This window comes from Prunus mume, linkage group LG5, assembly GCF_029339155.1.
Source record: "Prunus mume cultivar Tortuosa linkage group LG5, ASM2933915v1, whole genome shotgun sequence".
In the NCBI taxonomy this organism is placed as follows: Eukaryota; Viridiplantae; Streptophyta; class Magnoliopsida; order Rosales; family Rosaceae; genus Prunus; species Prunus mume.
The window spans coordinates 20,296,276-20,316,147 of record NC_142702.1 but is presented as its reverse complement, the minus strand read 5'-3'; the positions used below and the strand labels follow the sequence as shown (position 1 = coordinate 20,316,147).

Here is a 19,872-nt window from a genome sequence, read left to right as displayed (position 1 = left end):
AATCACTTATACTTCATAAATAAATAAATAAACATTTTTGTACTAAATAAACCGATTAGGTATGTTAAATCTGAATTTATTGTTACATTTAAAAAAGGTTTCCAAATTAATTCCTATATTAATATAAATAAAAAATGCAATAATGATTTAGTTGGGGGTATTTTAGGGATAAAAAAAAGTACAATAAATTAGATTTTGCACTTGATTAGATAACTTGCGCTTGATTACTACACTAATAATTAACATGTTGATTCAGATTCACATTTGGGCTTGAGTTAAGAAGCCATGAAAATTTGGACCGACAGGTTTTGGCCCAATAGAGAAAATTTTGAGAACCGACTTATAGGAGTTTCCTTTAGAGTCCACCACTTGAATTGAAGGCCTTTTACAAAGAGTTCATAGAAGAATCATGGGAAGTTTTAAACATGTCATAATTACAGTGCTGTTTGGATTGGACTCTACCCCCTGCGATCCTACCCTCTCACTTTCTCTCACTTTCCCGCGAATTTTCTCTCTCTAACTCTGTCTCTCTCTCTCTGAAAAACCGAAGCTTTCACGTCAACCATCAATGGCTTTCTCCAAACCCATCACCCCCTCTGATCCCACTCAACTCATATTTAATTGTTTTTTCCCGCATTTTTAGCATTGCTTTTAGCCGTTACAGTGCTTTCACAAATCATGAGAGCGTTTTCATAAAAACAAACTCTTTTTGGGTTCTTTCAGAACTTAACGTTTCCGTTGATTTTGCTTTTGATCCTTTGTTTTCTTCACTGTATCCCAATGTTTGAGCCTTCACTCTTAAATACTAAAAGTCAGTGTCTTTCAAATCCTTTATTGTATTTATTTATTTTTCCTGTAATTCTATCAGGCGGGTTTGGGTTTATTATATGAGTGGGACTTGCAGTTCGTGCTTGGAATTGAAAGCTTCATTAAAGAAGTTGGTATCCAATAGAATTTGGGTTTTGAGAGAGAAGAAAAATCATGGTACAAGTTAAAGAATTTGATGGTAATCTGAAAGAGGAGGGTCTGGTTTCTCTGAGCCCTTCAGTATCTGGTAGCACTTGCGATAATGCAGTTCTCAATCTAGCCTCTTTGCAAGGGTTTGTACTTTCTTTTCATCTTTGCATTGTGCATAAGTGAACTCTAGCTATGTTTGTAAACTTTGTATTATAATAATCCTTTTACAGATAATAGTGTGATTGTGAATTCTCATAGTTCAGTGGTGCAAATTTGTATGCCTTCTGTTTCCGAGAATTCTTGAGGGAAATAAAATGATGTTGATTTTAATTTTGGGTTTTTCGTTACGATGAGGAACTCAGTCTGTCCAAGCTGAATAGATGTATGTTCCTTTATTATTGCTATCTTCTTGTGGAGCATAAGAAGCTGCTGAAAAAATTATGCATTACCATATTTGTTTTGTTATAGAATTTATGAATTTTGAATCATTATGACATGGCATGACCTAGAAGTTATTAACTTTGTGTGCATATTTAGGAGAATGGCTGGTCCTATAAGACGATCAACAAAGGGCGGCTGGACAGAGGAGGAGGTCAGTAGAGGATGTTGTATGGTTTATTTGAATAGTTACGAGTGCTATTTGTAGCTTCTTAGAAAGATAAGTGAATAGGAAATATAAAGATGTCCCTTTTGTGTTTATTGGTAGTTGTACCATTCAGTTCTCAGTGATTTAAGCTGAGTACAGAAAGTTTGTACATGTAGGACTTCTAGCTTTGTGTGTGTTGGGGAAAGAAGATGTCATGTAGTCTAAAGATTGTTACATTTTGGCGCTTATTTTGGTTTATGCTTGAGAAACTTTAGGTTATGTTAGTATAGTTAATTTTTGATTGCTTGACATTCAAGTTTCTATATCAAATAATGAATGTATGCCTCTTGATGTCTTGTTTACAGGATAAAATTTTAGCCCATGCTGTCCAAAAGTTCAATGGCAGAAACTGGAAAAAGATTGGTGTGTATCTGCATATGGCTTTATTCTTTTTCATATCTTTATGAGTTTTGTTTTGTTTTTTAGCTTCAATTGCTTTTCATTAAATTTTGAGAACTAAAGACTTCTTAGATACTGTGAAATAAAGCTCCATCACTTTTTTCTTAAGTCGGTTTTGTTTGAGCTTTGGAGGAAGACGTATAGGCTACCAATATTAAATTTCTAATGACCTCGCTCCCCCTCTATATGTGTGTGTGTATATCACTCTCCATCTCTCTTCAAACGTTGGTTTGACAAACTTGAAGATTCTTTGCAGCTGAATGTGTTCCTGACAGAACAGATGTTCAGTGCCTTCATCGCTGGCAGAAAGTTCTCAATCCTGATCTTGTTAAAGGATTTTGGTCCAAGGAGGTGAATTAATTTTGCATTAGTTCTCTTTACACTCTAATGATGCTCGTAATATATGGTTTTGACTTATTTTTGTTGGAACTTCCAGGAAGATGATTTAATAATTGAGCTGGTCGCGAAGCAGGGCAACAAGAAATGGTCTGAAATAGCAAAGTCCTTGCCAGGTCGCATAGGCAAGCAATGTCGAGAGAGGTACTCGATGACTTGTTGAACTTCAGTCAATAAATATTACTAGTCCCTTCTCTGTTCTTATTTATATTTGTATAGGCAAGCAATGTTGAGAGAGACTTATTGAACTTCAGTGAATACAACTAGTCCCTTATCTTTTCTCTTTTATAATTATTCTTTTGTGGTTAATTAATCGCTGATTTGTCATTTATTTACTTTTTAGGTTAATTCACTGATGTGATGTGATCTTTGAAGGAAACCCCTTTTTCATTTCGTTTCTTCTGCAAACTCCAGAAAGACTACATGTATAGACTGAAGCTTGCGATTGATTTTTGGTTCAGGTGGCACAACCATTTAAATCCAGATATAAAAAGAACTGCATGGACCAAAGCAGAGGAACTGACTCTCATTGAGGCCCATAAGATTTATGGGAACAAGTGGGCTGAAATAGCAAAGTTTCTTCATGGAAGGTAGAAAATTTTACTTAGCGGATTATAACTAAGGAAAGTTTCACTTTTCTTTATCAAAATGAGAAATTAAACAGCTGATAAATTATTCCCTTAGATGGAAAGGTGTTTTGATATTCTCTTTTATAGATATTTTCCTGGTAATTCTAATTGGCCAATCACATACATGTTAAGTTTGGTGCACGTGCCCTGTGATTTTCTGAGAATCATTACTAATTGCATTGTAGGGTGTTCCTCCATAGATGCAGTATTTACTGTTTGGAGAGAGCATGTCCTCGTGCAGTTTACTAACTTTTACAGTTGTTTGTTTCATTATGTGCTTGCAAATCTAATGGTGAGTTGACATGTTGATGAATGCAGTCAATTATGTATTCTCATACTTGGTAAACACACGATATGTCAGACCTGATAACTTTAAGAGGAAACTGGTGTCGTTATATTCAGTTTGGAATATCTTTCTGTTAACTAGTTGAAGTAGATAGAGTAATAGAGAGCAATTCAGTTTTTCTCCTTTTGGGCTATGAAGGAACTTCTTTTGATGTGCAGGAGCGAAAATTCAATTAAAAACCATTGGAACTCCTCAGTGAAGAAGAAGTTAGAACTCCGTTCGTCTCATACTTCTGATATGGGCACTCAAAATATAAAATCAGAAAGCAGAAAGCGTGAGGTGGTAAAGCAAGGTCTTGATCAGAAAGCTAACATGGAAAGAAATGTGGAAACCTGTTCACTGGACCTGAATCTGGTTCTCGGAACTGCAAATAGAAGGGAAAGCCAAATGCAATCCTCTGACAAAGGAAATTGTGGGTGGCTTACAAAAGGGGCAGCTGCAAACAAAATGATGAAAACACCACCTAGAACCGTATTTTACGACAGAGCTGCAGCTGCATGTGGTCTAAATATTGAACAATGCCAAGAAACTTCTCATAACTGTGGCAGACTGAGGGACTCTCATAATGTGACTGCTAATAGTCATTACAACAACATTTGCAATGCTGCTCCTGATTATCTGGGTTTCCCATTTTCACATACGCAGAACCATAAACCCAGTGATCCTATCTATTTGTTGCCTTCCAGACCACTTCCTAGACCACCACAAGCCTCTTTAAATGCTGGCTTAGGTGTTCCTGGTTGTAAGAGAACAGCTGGTTATTTTATCAACAAACCAGTTCTCCCAGTTACTGCTCAGGGATTGTATGAATCCTCTAGTGGACCACAAGGTAATGTATGTTAGATTAATTATATGGGAGGATGTATTTAAGATTAAAGGTCAATCTAACAATTTCATTGTGTTAATGAAGCTTATGAGAAAAAGAAGGATGGTGGAGCTCCTGTGAATTCAAAGAATTCAAGCCATGGTCGCTTGTGCTACAGGCCATTCCAACTCGAGGATGTGGAATTTTATTTGGAAAACGGTGAATTCCCAAGTACAGATAGTTACATCCAGACAGAATGTAGTTCAGTTTCCTTTTGCACTCCAACAAGTCACGATACAAGAATTTTTGTTGATTGTAACAGTCCAGATTCCACATTGAGAAGTGCAGCGAGGACGTTTGAGAAATCTCCATCTATCATAAGAAAACGACGGCATTCAGTTTCCAGAAAAAGTGTCAATGCAGCAAATCATGGTGACAGTGTTTGCTCAAAAGAAATTAGCAATAACTCCAGAAACATCCCCCACTTGCTAGGTCTAAGTCCATGTGGTAAAACTAATTCCAGTAGCATGGTTCATTCTCCTCCAAGGACTCAGAAGTTTGGGGATTCTGCTGTCATTAAGTCTGTAGAAAAACGCTTGGAACATGCATTTGATGTTGAATGGGATTCGGCCAGTGCCGTATCTAGGACCTTATCTCCATGAAGAGTGTCTTATCAGAATTTTTGTGCTCCATCATCAGACAGCCTTTAACTTCATGATATGTTCAGTGAGTATCACTTCTGCCAACTGTTTACATGGTATATGCTTTCAAACGTTTTAAACAAATTAAAAGAAATTGTATTTTTCAGCACTACTAAAGCTAGTTTCCTTGGGTGTGTAGGAACATGTCATGTTGGATTCTGAATGGGGTAAAATTGCAAAGAGCAGTCGTTAGCATATGCATGCAGTTTTCTAGAGAGTGATGCTGTTTATTAGATAGGTAGGTTCTGTTTTCTTGTTTGTAAGGAGGCATTGCTTAGATCTTAATTGTTACAGAAAACAGTAAAAAGTAGATTACGATACTATACGGAACATGCCAGTTGATCCAGGAAGTTGCAGAGTGTCAATTTGTCTTTTAAGGACAGCAATTAACTCATCTTTGGCTTCATTTGGTTTGAAGGAGAGGTAGATGAGGAGATGACTTTAAAACCCTTTTGCCAGCTCCTTGTTCTTTTTCCTTCTATAGCTTTTCATTGGTATAAATTGCGAATGTGATTGAATTTGAGTATCTGCACATTTGAGATAAATAGGACATCATCTTTTCTGAATCATAGGGAAAATCATCCAAAGATGAGAAGAGAAGAAAAAAATTTACAAAATAAATTTATTGGTTTGCAGCATCAACTAGGGCTTTTTTTCTTCAAATGCTGCTTTGCAGTTGTATGAACTTCTATGCATCGAAATTGCAAGACTATTTAACTCCATTTTTATCTTTGATCTTTAAATTTGCTTGATCCTTTTCCTTTCTGCCCTAACTTCCTCATTTTCTGTGTCTTGCAGATCAATCATCATTTTGCAGCCAAGTATTTGACAGCACAAGTGCCCCTTCCACAATGGAGGACTTGAATTATAAATTTGTATTATAAATATACCATATTCTCTTTTAACGGCTGACGTTAAAAATATGTGCATAGTGGCCACTAGTTCAAGGTTTTGGGGGACAGTGAAGCTAATTAGCCCAGTAAAAAATGCTGATATTTTTATTATCTGTCAACGTAATGCATTTTTCTTTTGTTTCACTTTGGTATAATGTTATGGACTAGGCTGGTTCATGTGTGCAAAGAGTGAAGTTGAGCTTGATATCTTTCACCTTTTACAAGTTTGTAGACCTCAACATCTACAAGAACATATAAACGAAGTTTAAAGCTTCTGTGGCCTTTTGCTTCATAAAAATTTGATTCTGAAAAAGTTCTTGGAATTGCCCGAGTAGTGAGGGAGAGTAGGAAAATGAGCTAAAACTAAAATCGATAAATTTTGCCTAATATAACAAAAAATAAAACAAAATTGGGTTTGAAATAAATACATATGCATATCCCAACCCAAAAAAAAAGGTTTTATATTCTTGTTCAAGAAAGAAAAATTATAAGACTCAAACTTTTACTGTATGTACGGTATGTATAGATACGAGTATTCTACCATTAAAATTATAAGATACAAAAAAATAATAATAATAAAAAATTGTCAACTAGATTCTAATTAGAAATTTGGTTTGCGATTTGTCTCCTCCAATATTCACAGTCAATTCTTCCTGTTATGAAAATAAGAAGCCAAAAAGAAAAAGAAAAAAATCACCCTTTGCCCACATAAGAACAAATAAATAAATAAATATATTAAAACAGTTTGTTCCACAGAGAAAGGACCAAAGAGTGTTAGAATATTTAGCGGGTGACACATACGGCATAGACGCCTTTGATTTTGAGACGTTGAAGAAGAAGACAAAGATGGCCAAACCCTCCATTGATATCCCAGAGAGCTTCGCTTCCACAGCTAAAATTTCAGGGGGCATTTCTCAGAAAGACGTAAACAATGTGCTGCTTTTTCTCATAGGCGTGGGGGTCTCAGGCCATGTCCCAGATCAATTCGATGCTAAAAAAGATTCCTACTCTGACCTCGTTCGTGACCTCCTCGAGCCCCTACACATCTCACGCGGCCATGTCACCTGCCTTGTCTCTGTGAAACCTGCTGTTATTGTAATCTATCTTTCCCTGCTTCTTCTCTCAGCTCTTCGTTTTCTCAATTTGTGCTTTTCATTTCTTCTGTTTGGTTGCTGAGAAAAATTAGAAATGGGTAGTTTCTGCCCCAAAAGTGGGAAATTTTGAGGAAGGGAATAGGACCCTTTTTGGGTTGGCTTCAGTTGAATTCAATTTTGATCGTTTCTTAATCTGGGTTTGACTAAACGGAGCTGTATGTACGCCTGCTTGGCTTAGTCCCATTGTATTAGTTTGTCTGGTTGAGACTTTCATCTTATGCAAGGCAAAGCAAGATGCTTTTTTAGACCCAATTTCAGAAGTTATTAACTTTGTTAACAAATTACCACCCATTTGCTCACTGATGTTCAACTTGTATTTGAATTGACCTATGTTCCAATTGTTCTTTTATTTCTGACAGAAGAAATGGCTGGTGAACTTCAGGTTAATTTTCTTTTTGTTTTTGTTCATTGTCTCGGAAATCTAACAAATGTAATGATGTTTTGTTCATGAATCTGCAGAATTTCTTTGCAGGATTTCATGGGGGAGCTGTTGCTGCTGTTGCTGAGGCTGTGTCCATAGCTTGTGCTAGAACAGTCGTGGCTAAGGATAAGGAGATTTTTCTAGGGGAACTAAGCATCTCTTACCTCGCCAGCGCAAAAAAGAATGTGAGTCCTTCAGAATTACACTTGTCTCCTTTAACTGTTGTTTTATCAAGTTTAATGCAAATGAAAACAAATATATTGAATTAAATGATATCAATCCCCATAAACTGTACTAAAGACTGTTTAGATGTCTTCTTTGGACATTGAATAGTATTCTAAGCCATTCTGAACGATATTGAATGACTAAAGAAAAACCTTAGGATTTTGTTGGCACTTAAAATTTGTAATTTGTGGACTGTGATTGTACCTTCCACTTTAGGTGATGGCACTTATGAGGGATTTGTACCTCTCTGTGCTGAAAGGTGTGCTTTTCTTGCCTCTTGCACACAAGATGTATACTTCATGTACTTGAGTCATTTCCTCTTTTTGTTAATAAACTTTATTACTAATCAAAAAAGAGATTGCTCGCTTTTCTTTAAAACCATTTTCTTAAGATGCCAGTATGGAATTGCTTTACCGCAGAATTTGATACAAACTGAAATTGGCCAAAATATGTAACATACAGGCTGAGCTAAGTTTCTGAACGTTGCAGTATATTCGAAGCCTTATTATGCTCGAGTGAATTAGGCTGGTAGTAGTTTTGAACCCCAAAAGCTCTTTTTTACACAATAATGGCCCTTGCATCTTTGTTACAATGCTTTCAGACTTTGACAAATATGTCCATAAATTAAACAGATATTCAATTTGTCATTAAATATCGGTTAGGAATTTTTCATGTAGTGTCCATTGACCCAAAAAAAAATATTTCATGTAGCGTCCAGACTGAAGTTTCATATTAAGGTGGGATAAGCTAAATGGCAATTCGGCATCGACCATGACATCAGAAGAGAAATATTTATACTTTTCCCAGTGTTTTAATCCGAATGATTTCGAGTATTACATAGTTCACGCTCTTGATTGTATCTAATTTGCATGGTTCACATTATTCATTTGTTTTTTTCACTTTGCAATGGGACTTACTTACAGGCAGAGGTGATAGTTGATGCATCTGTTATGCGAAGTGGAAGAAATCTGAGTGTGATAGCGCTAGAGTTCAAACTCAAGAAAACTGGGGACTTGATTTACACAGCTCGTGCCACCTTCTATCACATGCCTGCTGCGAAATTATAGATTTGGACCTTAAATGTTTCTGTATTTAGGTCCAAGTTCTATGGCACATCTTATTATCATTTTTTGTGACCGCCACTCACTGGCTCGATATATTATGACAATATGTATAGTCACTTTGAAATAAGATCCTTCAATAAGAATTGTGCATCTCATCTCATCTCGTCATATCTTGTTTAACAACTGAAAAACAGGTCCTTATTTAATTACCTTATTAAAAAATAGTTCCTAAAGTTGGATTCCAACCCGCTCCACTAGTAAGAGTCAAAATTTTCTTGAAGTCTCTGTAAGTCCGTCTCAAAAGATTGTATTTATTTTTCAGCTGGGCAACACTATAAGGTAACCAGTCCTAGTATGAAGTTCGCTTATCATAGTTTGCCTACTAGTTTTGGAAAATATTGTTGTTGATCGGTTGCCCTTTGAAATCTCCTCATCCATCGAATCGATAAAAATAACCTCATTGTTTTCAGGCCATGGCCCATCTTTTCCCTTCTCATTAACTTCCACAACACCATCTTCATCAGAAGAAAAGTTCCTTGACCTTTTTAACATCTAAACAACAAAGCATAACATAACAAATTAATTATATATGTTGGAATTTTAATGAAAATAAATAATGGAGGAGTAATTGTGGCTGGCAACTTAAAACTCATTGCTCAAACATGCATTTAGCAAGGAAAACGACATATCACACACTTGTCTGTGGTGACATGATTTCCATTGCGTTCTCTATGAGACGAGAGAAATGTTGATACACTTTCAATTCAAGTGTAGAGCAAGCCATCAATTCAATCATAGATTTCTTACCTTTGATGAAAGCCCGGTGAGATCTGATCATCTGAGAGTGAGAAGAGGATATGAGCAAGACTGAGGCAGTGAGGTCGAGAGAGGATGGAGGAGGGCGGAGAGAGTTGAGAGGATGGATGTTGGCTCTTTAAAGTTTGGGTTGTAAATTCTGAACGATGTCTGTTACTGCATGGTTTACAAACTTTATTGTATGTAGTTTACATTACATTGGCCACATTATTTATCTTTTTATTTTATTTTTCTCGTCTTCAATGATCATATGAATATATGGTAGTGGCAGGCATGAATAGACTGATTTACAAATCAAAGAATTGAAAGAACCAGGTGCCATCGTGTCACGAATTGCATAAAATGGAGTATTTGAAATATAGAAGTATAGATTTAATGCATAGAAGTAATGAAGATACATGAGAAGATAACAGTGAAGCATGTGGCATGTACCATGCACATAAGTTCCCAACTTTCTACTCTCTAAAGATGTATATCCTCTCATAAAGTATACAGTTCAAATATCACCACTAACCAAAAGGCTTGAGAGCATGACATTATTAGAGAACATAGTCTACTCAGAATTATTCTGTTCAATGGGAAGTGTGCATTGAGAGCATGCCAAAACTTCCGACCCTTGATGCACAAGTACAAAGTAAAAGACCTGGGTGCCAAAACTAGTGGGAAAAAGGCCTTCAAATTGGTTTGACCGAAGCATAGGGTGGTAAGGACTAATTTGGGATTGCTGTCATTTTTAAAAAGTAGCTTTTGCTGTATTTTGAAAGTAATCAATTGTAAAGTAAAACAGTTCCATATTTGGTAACACAAATGTTGTTATTATAAAAAGTAGCGTCAAAACTGTTTGGTAAATTTTAATATAAAATTGTTGTAACTATGAATAATAACTAGATTATACACCACAGTCTTTCTTCCCCAGCCTCTCTCTCTACTAGTCCCCAACCCTTCAGCGCAACTTTTGGGGGGGAGGTGGTCTGCCCCTCCTCCCCTCCCCTCCTCACCCTCTGTGGTGATTTTGCCTCACCCTCTGTGGTCCCCACCCAAAATGGGTGTTTTTCCCCTGAGCTTTATCTCAGATCTAGGGCTTCTTGCCTCCACTTCGGTTTCCTTTAGTTTTTTTTTTTTTTTTTTTTTTCTGTTTTTCCTCAAGTTAAGCCTACTTTGTGAGACCCTTTATCTTCCATCTCTCCATCTCCTTTCTCCCCCAGCCACCTTCACTTTTCACCCTCCACTTCTTACATCTAGACTCTCTTAATCTCTTTATGTAGTGATGCCGTCCATCCATGGCCAGTAACTTCATCCGGGCACCAGTTCTCAACTACCACCATTTGTTCCTCGGTTCCTCGTCCACCGCTCCCGCTGTTCTTCCTCGGTGGTGTGTGGTGGTCCGTGGCTGTGATTAAAGTGCATCTTCACACTTGGATTATGGGAGCGATTCCGCGCGGGTGGCCTACTCATTCCCATCTTCCGTTGGCCTTTGTGATACATCCGGTGGTGTTGTTGGCATGCTATGTGCGGCTGCTCCTGTGTTCTAGATCTAGGTTTCTTTGTTTAATATTTTATGGGCTTTTGTTGTTTCGTTGGTTTTCTATCCTTGGGCCTGCTATATGTGTTGATATTGGGCTGCATTGGAAATGAGTTTCCTCAATTTGTAATGTTTCCCACTATTAATGAATAGTTTTCCCTGACCAAAAAAAAAAAGAAAAAAAGAATAATAACTAAAATAGACATAATATTGAAAATATTATGTATGCTAATCATATGGTAGTGGTGGTGTGGGACAAAAATGCTATGACCAAAAAAGTAAAAAATGTTCATATTCAAATACTTTACTTTTTGTCATAAATACTTTAATTTTTAACTTTAATTCCTAATAAAATGTTCATATTCAAATACTAAATATTCTCAAATAATAAACCACAAAACAATTCTATGATTTTTGTGTTTGGCAGACCTACAGCGAAAAGAACTAAAAAAGAATGGTGTTTGTGTGCTGCTAAATGTCTACAGTGAAAAGAATCGAAAAAAAAAAAATTTGCTTGTGCTTTGCCAAGCACTTACAGGCTACAGCAAAAGGAATAGAAAAGATGGTGCATGACATAGGTTAGAAAGGTGATTAAAAATAAAAAATGCAGAAATTTTTTTTGATAGAATTAAAGACATCATTAAATAAATGTTTAAAATAGCATTTAATTATAGGGAGTCACTAGGAGTTCTTTCACTCTCCTCAAATTTAGAAGCTCCTAGAGGTCTCCTTATTTTAAGAGTTGGAGGTGAGTTTTTTCAATTCCTCCCTAAATTTTAGCTAAGGAAGTGGTTTAGGGAGTCCATTGTGAATGCTCTTAGAAGATGCTCCGTGGCACGGGTCGGGTTCGCGAAATCTGTTTTGTTTTGTTTCCTCAGTCACGTGTAACTAACGTATTCTTTAATTAGAAGGGGCTAAACTGTTCTTCAGTGTCATTCAATCTCAACCCTTCCTTTTTTAAATGAACAAAAATTTATGGTTGATATTCTATTTTCGTCCAATTAAAAGGCACTTGTATATGTCTATGCTTCCAGGAAGATATATCAGAATAGCATCAATCTCATGTTTTTTCGAATGTTATTTATTCATTTGAAAATATATGGGATTAATTCACTGCTTTTCATCCTCCCCAATCACTCTACATACGACGATCTACACCATTTATCTGTGGGAGTGAGTGTGCGATCCACACTGTCCAACGGTCTTGATCTACACTGCAGCTGCCTCTAGTTAAATGCGGGGGTTTGCAAACAAAGATCTCAACCACTGTGGTAAACCCCAAAGACCTTAGACCTTCACATTTTTTGTTTTGTTGTGACAAAAGTGAGATGTTCTCATGTTCATTGCCATGTTGCTTTTTGATTGGCTTAGGCTTAGACCTTGACATTTTAGTTGGCTTGGGGTGACATGGACCTTCTAGTGGCCTGCTATAAGACAGCTAGCTAGTTGTGGGTTTTCGACAAAAAAAAGCCTATGCTTGAAATCCACACTTTCGACATCCAAGATTCCGTAACGAGTAGGCACTCAGCAGCAAACGGATAGAAAAATAGAAAAATGCTATGACCGAGCGGGGTGTTAACAAGCAGGCGGGGTGTTGAAATCCACACTTTCGACATCCAAGATTCCGTAACGAGTAGGCACTCAGCAGCAAACGGATAGAAAAATAGAAAAATGCTATGACCGCGCGGGGTGTTAACAAGTAGGCGGGGTCAATAGGCGGGGTGTGAACGAGTAGGCGGGGTCAATAGCCAACGATCCTGAATAAATACCGCCTGCGCTTTGAATCTTGCCACGCTTCACCCAAAGAAAAATTTCTCCGCCCCACTTCAAGCCAAACATGGCAATGAATCATTTTTCTTCTGTGAGGGTGATTAATTTTCAGTTCGTGAATCATCAGCAGTTGTTGATCAACTACTTTCCAGCACAACAAACCAACCCTACGATCCACCATCGCATATTTGCCTTCAGTATTCCCACCGCCATGACGCTGGTGCAGGTGCGATTTCCAGACCAATATCTCTTCCACACCAACCCTATACTCATGCCGCTTATGCTGTCTAGTGTCATTACCTATTCCTTGGCCTTCAGCCTCGAGCTGATCCTCAGGGACACTCCCCATGCTGAAGTAGTCCGCCCTCGCACTTGGTCCATTGCGTCTGGCTCGCTCTCCCTCGCTTCACTCTTGAGCCTTCTCTTGTCTCCACCCTCCTCCTGGCCCTGGCTGCCTCTCCTTATCTGCTTCTTCCTGCTCACCCTGCTGGTTTTCGCCCCCAAACTGGTGGCTCTTGTGCCTCAACTCCCTTCTCTGTTTCGCCGCCGCCACGACCGCCGAGTGAGGAGGCCAACAACACTATTACCACTCTAAGCAGCAATCGTGGGTCCCGCTATATATTAAAAAAATAGAGAACAAAAATAAGATAGTTCGTCTAATGGAAGATTCGTGCTGGTGGATTGTTAGTTTTTTTTTTTCCTCGTGGTCGAATGATTTATTTGTTTCTTGGTATTGTCATTATAGACTATAGTTTTTTGGTTTTTTGTTTTGTTTTTGTTTTTGAAGAATTATACAAAGTGAATGTTTCCTAAAGACAATTTCATTCCATTTAAACAAGCCCAAACGAGCCATTAATATTTAGAGACAACCGCAACAAAGGAGTATAAAAAAGACACAGAGAACCTGCAAAAGAAAAAAAACTTACAGAAAAAACTCAAACCTGCAAAAGGAACCTACTCAATCTATGGTTGTTGCTTTTAAATCAGGAAATCCATCCCTACTATATGGCATTTTTTGGGAACAACATATGGTGCACAAATATTTTCTCAAGTCCTCACTATATGGCACTTTATGGGAACAATGGTTGTTGTTCATTAAAGGCAGAAGACATCAGAGTAAGAAATAAATAAACCTTCACAATTGAAAATCACCCTCAGGATGTTACTCCGAAATTACTTGAATACAAGATGTGGACGAAGCGCTTGTGAATTGTTGCATGAAAGAGTATCACTCGCGTACTCAAACCCTTTTCAAACATCCTACACGTATGAAGTTCGCTTATCATAGTTTGAGAACTAGTTTTGGAAAATATTGTTGTTGATCGGTTGCCCTTTGAAATCTCCTCATCCATCAAATCAATAAAAATAACCTCATTGTTTTCAGGGCATGGCCCATCTTTTCCCTTCTCATCAACTTCCACAACATCATCTTCATCAGAAAAAAGTTCCTTGACCTTTTTAACATCTACACAACAGAGCATAACATAACAAATTAATTATATATGTTGGAATTTTAATGAAAATAAATAATGGAGGAGTAATTGTGGCTGGCAACTTAAAACTCATTGCTCAAACATGCATTTAGCAGGGAAAACGACATATCACACACTTGTCGGTGGTGACATGATTTCCATTGTGTTCTCTATGAGACGAGAGAAATGTTGATACACTTTCAATTCAAGTGCAGAGCAAGCCATCAATTCAATCATAGATTTCTTACCTTTGATGAAAGCCAGGTGAGATCTGATCATCTGAGAGTGAGAAGAGGATATGAGCGAGACTGAGGCACTAAGATCGAGAAAGGATGGAGGGCAGAGAGAGTTGAGAGGATGGGTGTTGTTGGCACGTAAAAGTTTGGGTTGTAAATTCTGAATGATTTCTGTTACTGCATGGTTTACAAAGTTTATTGTATATAGTTTACATTACATAAGCCACATTATTTATCTATTTATTTTATTTTTCTCGTCTTTGCAACAAAACTCGCTTATAGGCAGGCAGGGGTGATAGTTGATGGTTCTGTAGTGAGTGGAAGAAATCTCACTGCGATAGCAATTGAGTTCAAATTCAAACTCACGAAAACTGGGAAGTTGGCTTACACTGCTTGTGCTAACCTTCTACCACATGCCCGTTGCCAAAGTATGAATCTGGAGATTACGAACTTTTCTGTAACTCAATTATGATATAATATAGGAAATGAGTTACCCAAGTAGAAACCCTAAACCTGTTGCCAGCGAAATAACTTACACTCAATCAAACCATTGGAAAGAAGCAAAGATGCAGGGATATTACACTCAAATGCGTTGGAGACTTCAATAAGTTTTTCCCTGAAAAAAAAAAATTAAAAGGACAAGAAGAATCCGTTCAATTAATCAATTGGAGTTGAAATTGTCTCTCTATCAGTGCCGTGTGAAGGGTTAGAACCACGCTTCAATCCTACACAGCAGCAACCGCCCTGCAGCTCAAGGCTTCACAACTTTGCATCAATTCTAGTTGAGTTTCATCTAACAGCAGCAATATGATACCGGAAAGTAAAATTGCCATATGAGCAATATGCCAGTAATATCCTGATCATCTGAAGATTAAATGTGTGGTTCGACGTGTGAAGTTTCATCCTGACCTCATTTTCCCCAATCAAATTAAATAGTTGCTTATATGGCTGGACAAGGACCCGCCGCCAGCACATGCAGATTTAGGGGATTATCTAATTCTCTACAGGGCGAGAAAAGCATCTGACAAAAATCCCTAACATCTGGGATCAGAAGAACATAGTCAATTGATGTGACACTCACCATCCTTTAGGGTTACGAAAATATGGCATTAACAAAGGCCTCTGCATCAAAGGGTTGGAGGTCTTCTACACCTTCACCAACACCCACAAACTTTACAGGGATGCCAAGTTCATTTACCACACTGACCTAAAATAAAATAAGATACAATCTTAGGATTAGTGAATTATTTGAAAAGAAAAGAAGAAGATTTGAGAATTAACTCTTGGAATAGTAGAAGCTATGCCAATATATCAATTCATGAATAAATTGAAAATGATATGGGACAGAAGACTTGAACCTACCACGCAGCCACCTCTAGCAGAGCCATCAAGTTTTGTCAATATCAAACCAGTTATCCCAACAATCTGTCACAATATTTATAATGTAAAGAATCAACACACTAACAAATTTATTGTGGAGAAACAAATTGCACAAAGAAACAGAATCAATCAATAATCTATGTTCTGACAAAAGTAGAATAATCCAGGAGGTGAAGGACAAGAACAGTACCTCATTGAATTCTCTTGCTTGCGGAAGCATGTTTAAACCTGTCGTCCCATCCAGAACTTGTAGGATCTCCTGCATATTTTTAAAAGAAAAATATTAGGCACATAAACAAAATATGGTCTCACAAGACAAAATGTACGAATTTGGAAGAGTTACTAAATATCTCAACTAACAGGATCAAAGAGAGAGACCTAAAGATTTTAAGCTACTCTTTGCAATCTTCAATGATCATATAAAAATATGGTAGTGGCAGGCATGAATAGACTGATTTACAAATCAAAGAATTGAAAGAACCAGGTGCCATTTTGTCACAGATAGCATAAAATGGAGTATTTGAAATATGGAAGTATAGATTTAATCCATAGAAGTAATGAAGATGCATGAGAAGATAACAGTGAAGCATGTAGCCCATAAGTTCCCAACTTTCTACTCTCTAACAATATGATCCTTTCATAAAGCACACAGTCAAATATCACCACTAACCGAAGGCTTTAGAGCATGACATTATCAAAGAACATAGTCTACTCAGAATTATTCTGTTCAATGGGAAGTGTGCATTCCCATCCTTAGATTGGCAAATTTGATAATAGAAAGATCACAAAAGGCGTCCAACAGCTTACATTAGGAGCGCCAGGAATGACTTTGCTCACAGCTTTCTTACATGCAATCAACTCTTCCATCAGGCTGTAATTAGTGTGCAGACCTAAAATTATAAACAAACGGTCCAACTGCAAATTAATCAGCTAAGCTCACAATGTTAACAGCTAAGCCCGGAAGGTTTTCCAACAAACTTACGTCCAGAGGTGTCACATAAGACAATATCATAACCTTGTTCTTTCCCTCTCTTCACAGCCTGAGAAATAACTATTCAGAAAGCACTTTAAGACTATATGTCAGTAGTTATACCATGTCAATTAAATTCTTATAGACAAAACAAAACTAGAAAAGGAAAGCAAATACAAGTTCATCCATCTCTTCCATTTACGTTCTCTACCTGATGATGCTTTAGCCTTCTCTTTTTCAGCCACAACAATCTCACACCCCGTCCTCTCAGCCCATATTTCCAGCTGGTCACAGGCAGCTGCTCGAAATGTATCCCCTGCTGCCATCAATACCTGGCACAATTTCAAACCACAATGCAGTTTAGACCAGAAAAGCCAAGAAAAAGGTACGCTTGTCTTGGATCTAACCAGTCTTTCTCATATGCTTCAAACCAATTCAGTGTTGTACTGACAATGTACAGATGACAAATTCTCACCTTGGCCCCTTCCTTCTTCAATCTGTAAGCCAGCTTTCCTGCATGAGGATAGTTTATCAGATCATCGTGAGATTTACGGGTCCTTAACCATTATACTGCAGCATGACAATAGTTAAAAAGTATATTAAAAGAAAATACTGTAAAGCTGGATTTATATAATGGAAATGTCACTACGAATTTTTGCTTAAAATTCCCTTAAACTTAAGTTCTGCTCATTTCCAGTAACATTCCCCCAAGAATGTATGCTGTCAGATTAAATGGGTTGGATATCAAAACGTCTCTTACCAAGAGATGTTGTCTTCCCACCTCCATTAACTCCAACAATCATAACCACAGCTGGTTTCCTGATAACACAACAAAAACTCCAACATTGAACATAATATCAAAAAGAAATTGGCCAAAATTCTAAAACTCAGAAAAGGTCAGTACCTGTATCCAAGTTGAAGTTCAGTTTTGCTCCCTTTTGTAGTTAACAAATCCAGCACACTCTTCTTCAATGCTTCCTACAAACAACCCAATTCAGATACCACCACATTACATTTCACGCACACAAATATAAACTACGAGCACTCCATTTGATTGCTCAGAAAATTCAGGACACTCCACTTAAGCTAATTTTATTTACCTAACTACGTAATATGGGGCTAAGTTGGGTAATTTTTGGAGCCTAAAATCATAAAATTTCTTTTCTTTTCTTTTTTTTTTAAGGTTCAAATGCTGCCAATGTTGCTATGAACATAAAGGGCTTGTCAATTGTTACCATTACCCTTATCTCGCTTCCAGATTTCAGCTTCCCAGATACTATGTCCTCCCTCAAACTTTCCACAATCTTAATTGTGATTTTTGGACCAAAATCCGATACCAGCAGAGCCTGAAACCGAAAACAACAGAAATAATCAGATTTTCCACGAAAGCTTTTTATTTTCTCGAGAAAAAACAGGGAGAGAAGAAAAACCTCTTCGAGTTCGTCAAGGACTCGATCCGTGTCAGCGAGATTCCAGTAGAGCAAGAGCTCGTCGATGACGGCGAGATTATCCCGAGTCTTGGAGAAGCCGGAGAAGAGCTTCTCTACGTCGCTCTTGGCCTTCTCCTTGATAAGCCTTCCGAGCCGGGTGAAGAACCCGGTCTGCCCGGCCAAGCATTTGAACCGGGAAAGTTCGGGTCGGGTCGGAGCTAGCAGAAGGCGGTGGTGTTGAGGTGGTGAAGGTTTGGAGAGGAGTGAGAGACGAGGGAGGGCCGAAGGCAAAGGCGAAGCCATTACTGTTGAGCTTTGAGAGCTGAGTATCATTGTTTTCCAGATATCAGATAATGTGGAAAAGTTTGCAGCGGGTCTTATGTGTTGGCGCCTTAGACAACGACGCCGTATTGAACTCAGCTCCCAAAAACAAAGTTAAGGCAGGTTTGGTATTGTACCTAGATCCATCCTGAAAACTTAGATCCTTTTTTTAAAGAGACATTCACATTTATTCCTAGCATGTGAAAATCTTTGAATTAAAATCTTGTAAAAGGTGGAATGACTAATTTGTTTATTGATAATGTGAACGTTTCCTAAGGGTCCAAATAATAGCACAATTCCGTTTCCAAAATTACTTTCGTGCTTATAAAGATAAATCATTTGATCTTTACTCATAGTGCTTTCGTGTGACTTCTTGTGTATGATAGGATCTAAGCTTCTTGCTTATAAATCAATAATAAGCAAAGACTAAATATTAAATTGTGTCACAATTTAATATTACCACTCTAAGCAGCAATCGTGGGTCTTTGTATAGCAGTTCTTCGTGCAGCTAAATGCCGTAACTTTCGGGAAGTTAAAACCCCTTCTTCCTGCCCAAAAGCATAAACCCCTTCACCCCTTCTTCCGAACTGAAGTTCATAATAGTCAAATGCAATGTCAGTATGGTCGTACTTTAATTACGACCATTTATAAAGTCTACTAATAATCATCTTCGTCCAATTTTTCCTTGCAAATCTCATGTTTACACCATTTATCTGTGGGAATGAGTGGGATCTACACTGCAGCTGCACTAAATCCAAAAAACATACGCACTACTAAATCCAAAAAACGTACGCACGGTCTCATGTTTTTTCAAACTTTTACTGTTGAAATGCTACAGTTTCTAAAGAACATGTTTTTTCAACTTTTAGTGTTGAAATGCTACACTTGCTACTGTCTCATGTTTTTTCAACTTTTAGTGTTGAGATGCTACAGTTTACAGCTCCCTTTTTCCCTACAAATAATCATCTTCGTACACTCTAGATCCCTACAAATAATCATCTTCGTAGTACGAAGATCTACACCATTTATCTGGGAGTGAGTGGGATCCATAATATCCAACGGTCTTGATCTACAGTGAGGTAAACACCGAACTGAAGAACTTCACATTTTCCAACGAAGACTTGTCTCGCGAGTTTTCGACGTGCTTTCTGTTTCCTTCTCCTTTATAAGGAGCGTATCATCTTCGTCCAAGTCTCCCCAAGCCAAACATGGCAATGAATCATTTTCAGAGTAATACTAATAATATTTTCGTGAATCATCAGCAGCTGCATTTGCTGATCAACTACTTTCCAGCACAACAAACCCACCCTATCCCTATG

The 19,872-nt window shown here is 37.6% G+C and overlaps 3 protein-coding genes across 7 annotated transcripts; 2 read left to right on the top strand and 1 right to left on the bottom strand.

The window, feature by feature from the left end:
- Window positions 1–451: 451 nt before the first annotated feature.
- MYB3R2 (myb domain protein 3r2) lies at window positions 452–4,657 on the top strand. The gene is given in 9 exon segments (XM_089052996.1): window positions 452–1,100; window positions 1,495–1,549; window positions 1,909–1,966; window positions 2,259–2,353; window positions 2,439–2,542; window positions 2,860–2,988; window positions 3,532–4,202; window positions 4,284–4,390; window positions 4,392–4,657. Coding segments are annotated over 9 exon segments (1,464 nt in total). The 5' UTR covers window positions 452–981; the 3' UTR covers window positions 4,518–4,657.
- Window positions 4,658–6,529: 1,872 nt separating this feature from the next.
- On the top strand, window positions 6,530–8,796 carry LOC103331862 (Thioesterase superfamily protein). Its single transcript, XM_008234534.3, has 3 exons — window positions 6,530–6,867; window positions 7,386–7,532; window positions 8,496–8,796. Exons 1-3 carry the CDS (start codon window positions 6,619–6,621, stop codon window positions 8,637–8,639), a joined length of 540 nt encoding a protein of 179 aa, XP_008232756.1. The 5' UTR covers window positions 6,530–6,618; the 3' UTR covers window positions 8,640–8,796.
- A 5,065-nt stretch (window positions 8,797–13,861) lies between these two features.
- Window positions 13,862–18,658, bottom strand: CPFTSY (signal recognition particle receptor protein, chloroplast (FTSY)). Of its 5 annotated transcripts, none has more exons than XM_008234532.2 (12): window positions 18,233–18,658; window positions 18,044–18,148; window positions 17,707–17,780; window positions 17,563–17,621; window positions 17,278–17,315; window positions 17,014–17,134; window positions 16,815–16,883; window positions 16,640–16,722; window positions 16,023–16,091; window positions 15,815–15,877; window positions 15,534–15,659; window positions 13,862–14,209 (listed from the first exon to the last, which is right to left on the bottom strand). In XM_008234532.2, exons 1-11 carry the CDS (start codon window positions 18,563–18,565, stop codon window positions 15,546–15,548), a joined length of 1,128 nt encoding a protein of 375 aa, XP_008232754.2. In that variant the 5' UTR covers window positions 18,566–18,658; the 3' UTR covers window positions 13,862–14,209; window positions 15,534–15,545. The 5 variants fall into 5 exon arrangements, with proteins under 5 accessions (XP_008232754.2, XP_088908923.1, XP_016650335.2 ...); XM_089052797.1 differs by lacking the exon at window positions 13,862–14,209 and adding an exon at window positions 14,904–15,453; XM_016794849.2 differs by lacking the exon at window positions 13,862–14,209 and adding an exon at window positions 14,904–15,400.
- Between the last annotated feature and the right edge of the window lie 1,214 nt (window positions 18,659–19,872).

Excerpts from the sequence above, each read along its gene's own strand:
- LOC103331862 (XM_008234534.3), top strand. The coding sequence starts at position 6,619 with ATGGCCAAACCCTCCATTGATATCCCAGAGAGCTTCGCTTCCACAGCT. Across the intron at positions 6,868-7,385 it reads CTGTGAAACCTGCTGTTATT|AATTTCTTTGCAGGATTTCA; the intron begins GTAATCTATCTT and ends ATGAATCTGCAG. Across the intron at positions 7,533-8,495 it reads TCGCCAGCGCAAAAAAGAAT|GCAGAGGTGATAGTTGATGC; the intron begins GTGAGTCCTTCA and ends ACTTACTTACAG.
- CPFTSY (XM_008234532.2), bottom strand. The coding sequence starts at position 18,565 with ATGATACTCAGCTCTCAAAGCTCAACAGTAATGGCTTCGCCTTTGCCT. Across the intron at positions 17,316-17,562 it reads TGGGAAGACAACATCTCTTG|GAAAGCTGGCTTACAGATTG; the intron begins GTAAGAGACGTT and ends ATCCTCATGCAG. Across the intron at positions 15,660-15,814 it reads CTGCTAGAGGTGGCTGCGTG|GTCAGTGTGGTAAATGAACT; the intron begins GTAGGTTCAAGT and ends ATTTTATTTTAG.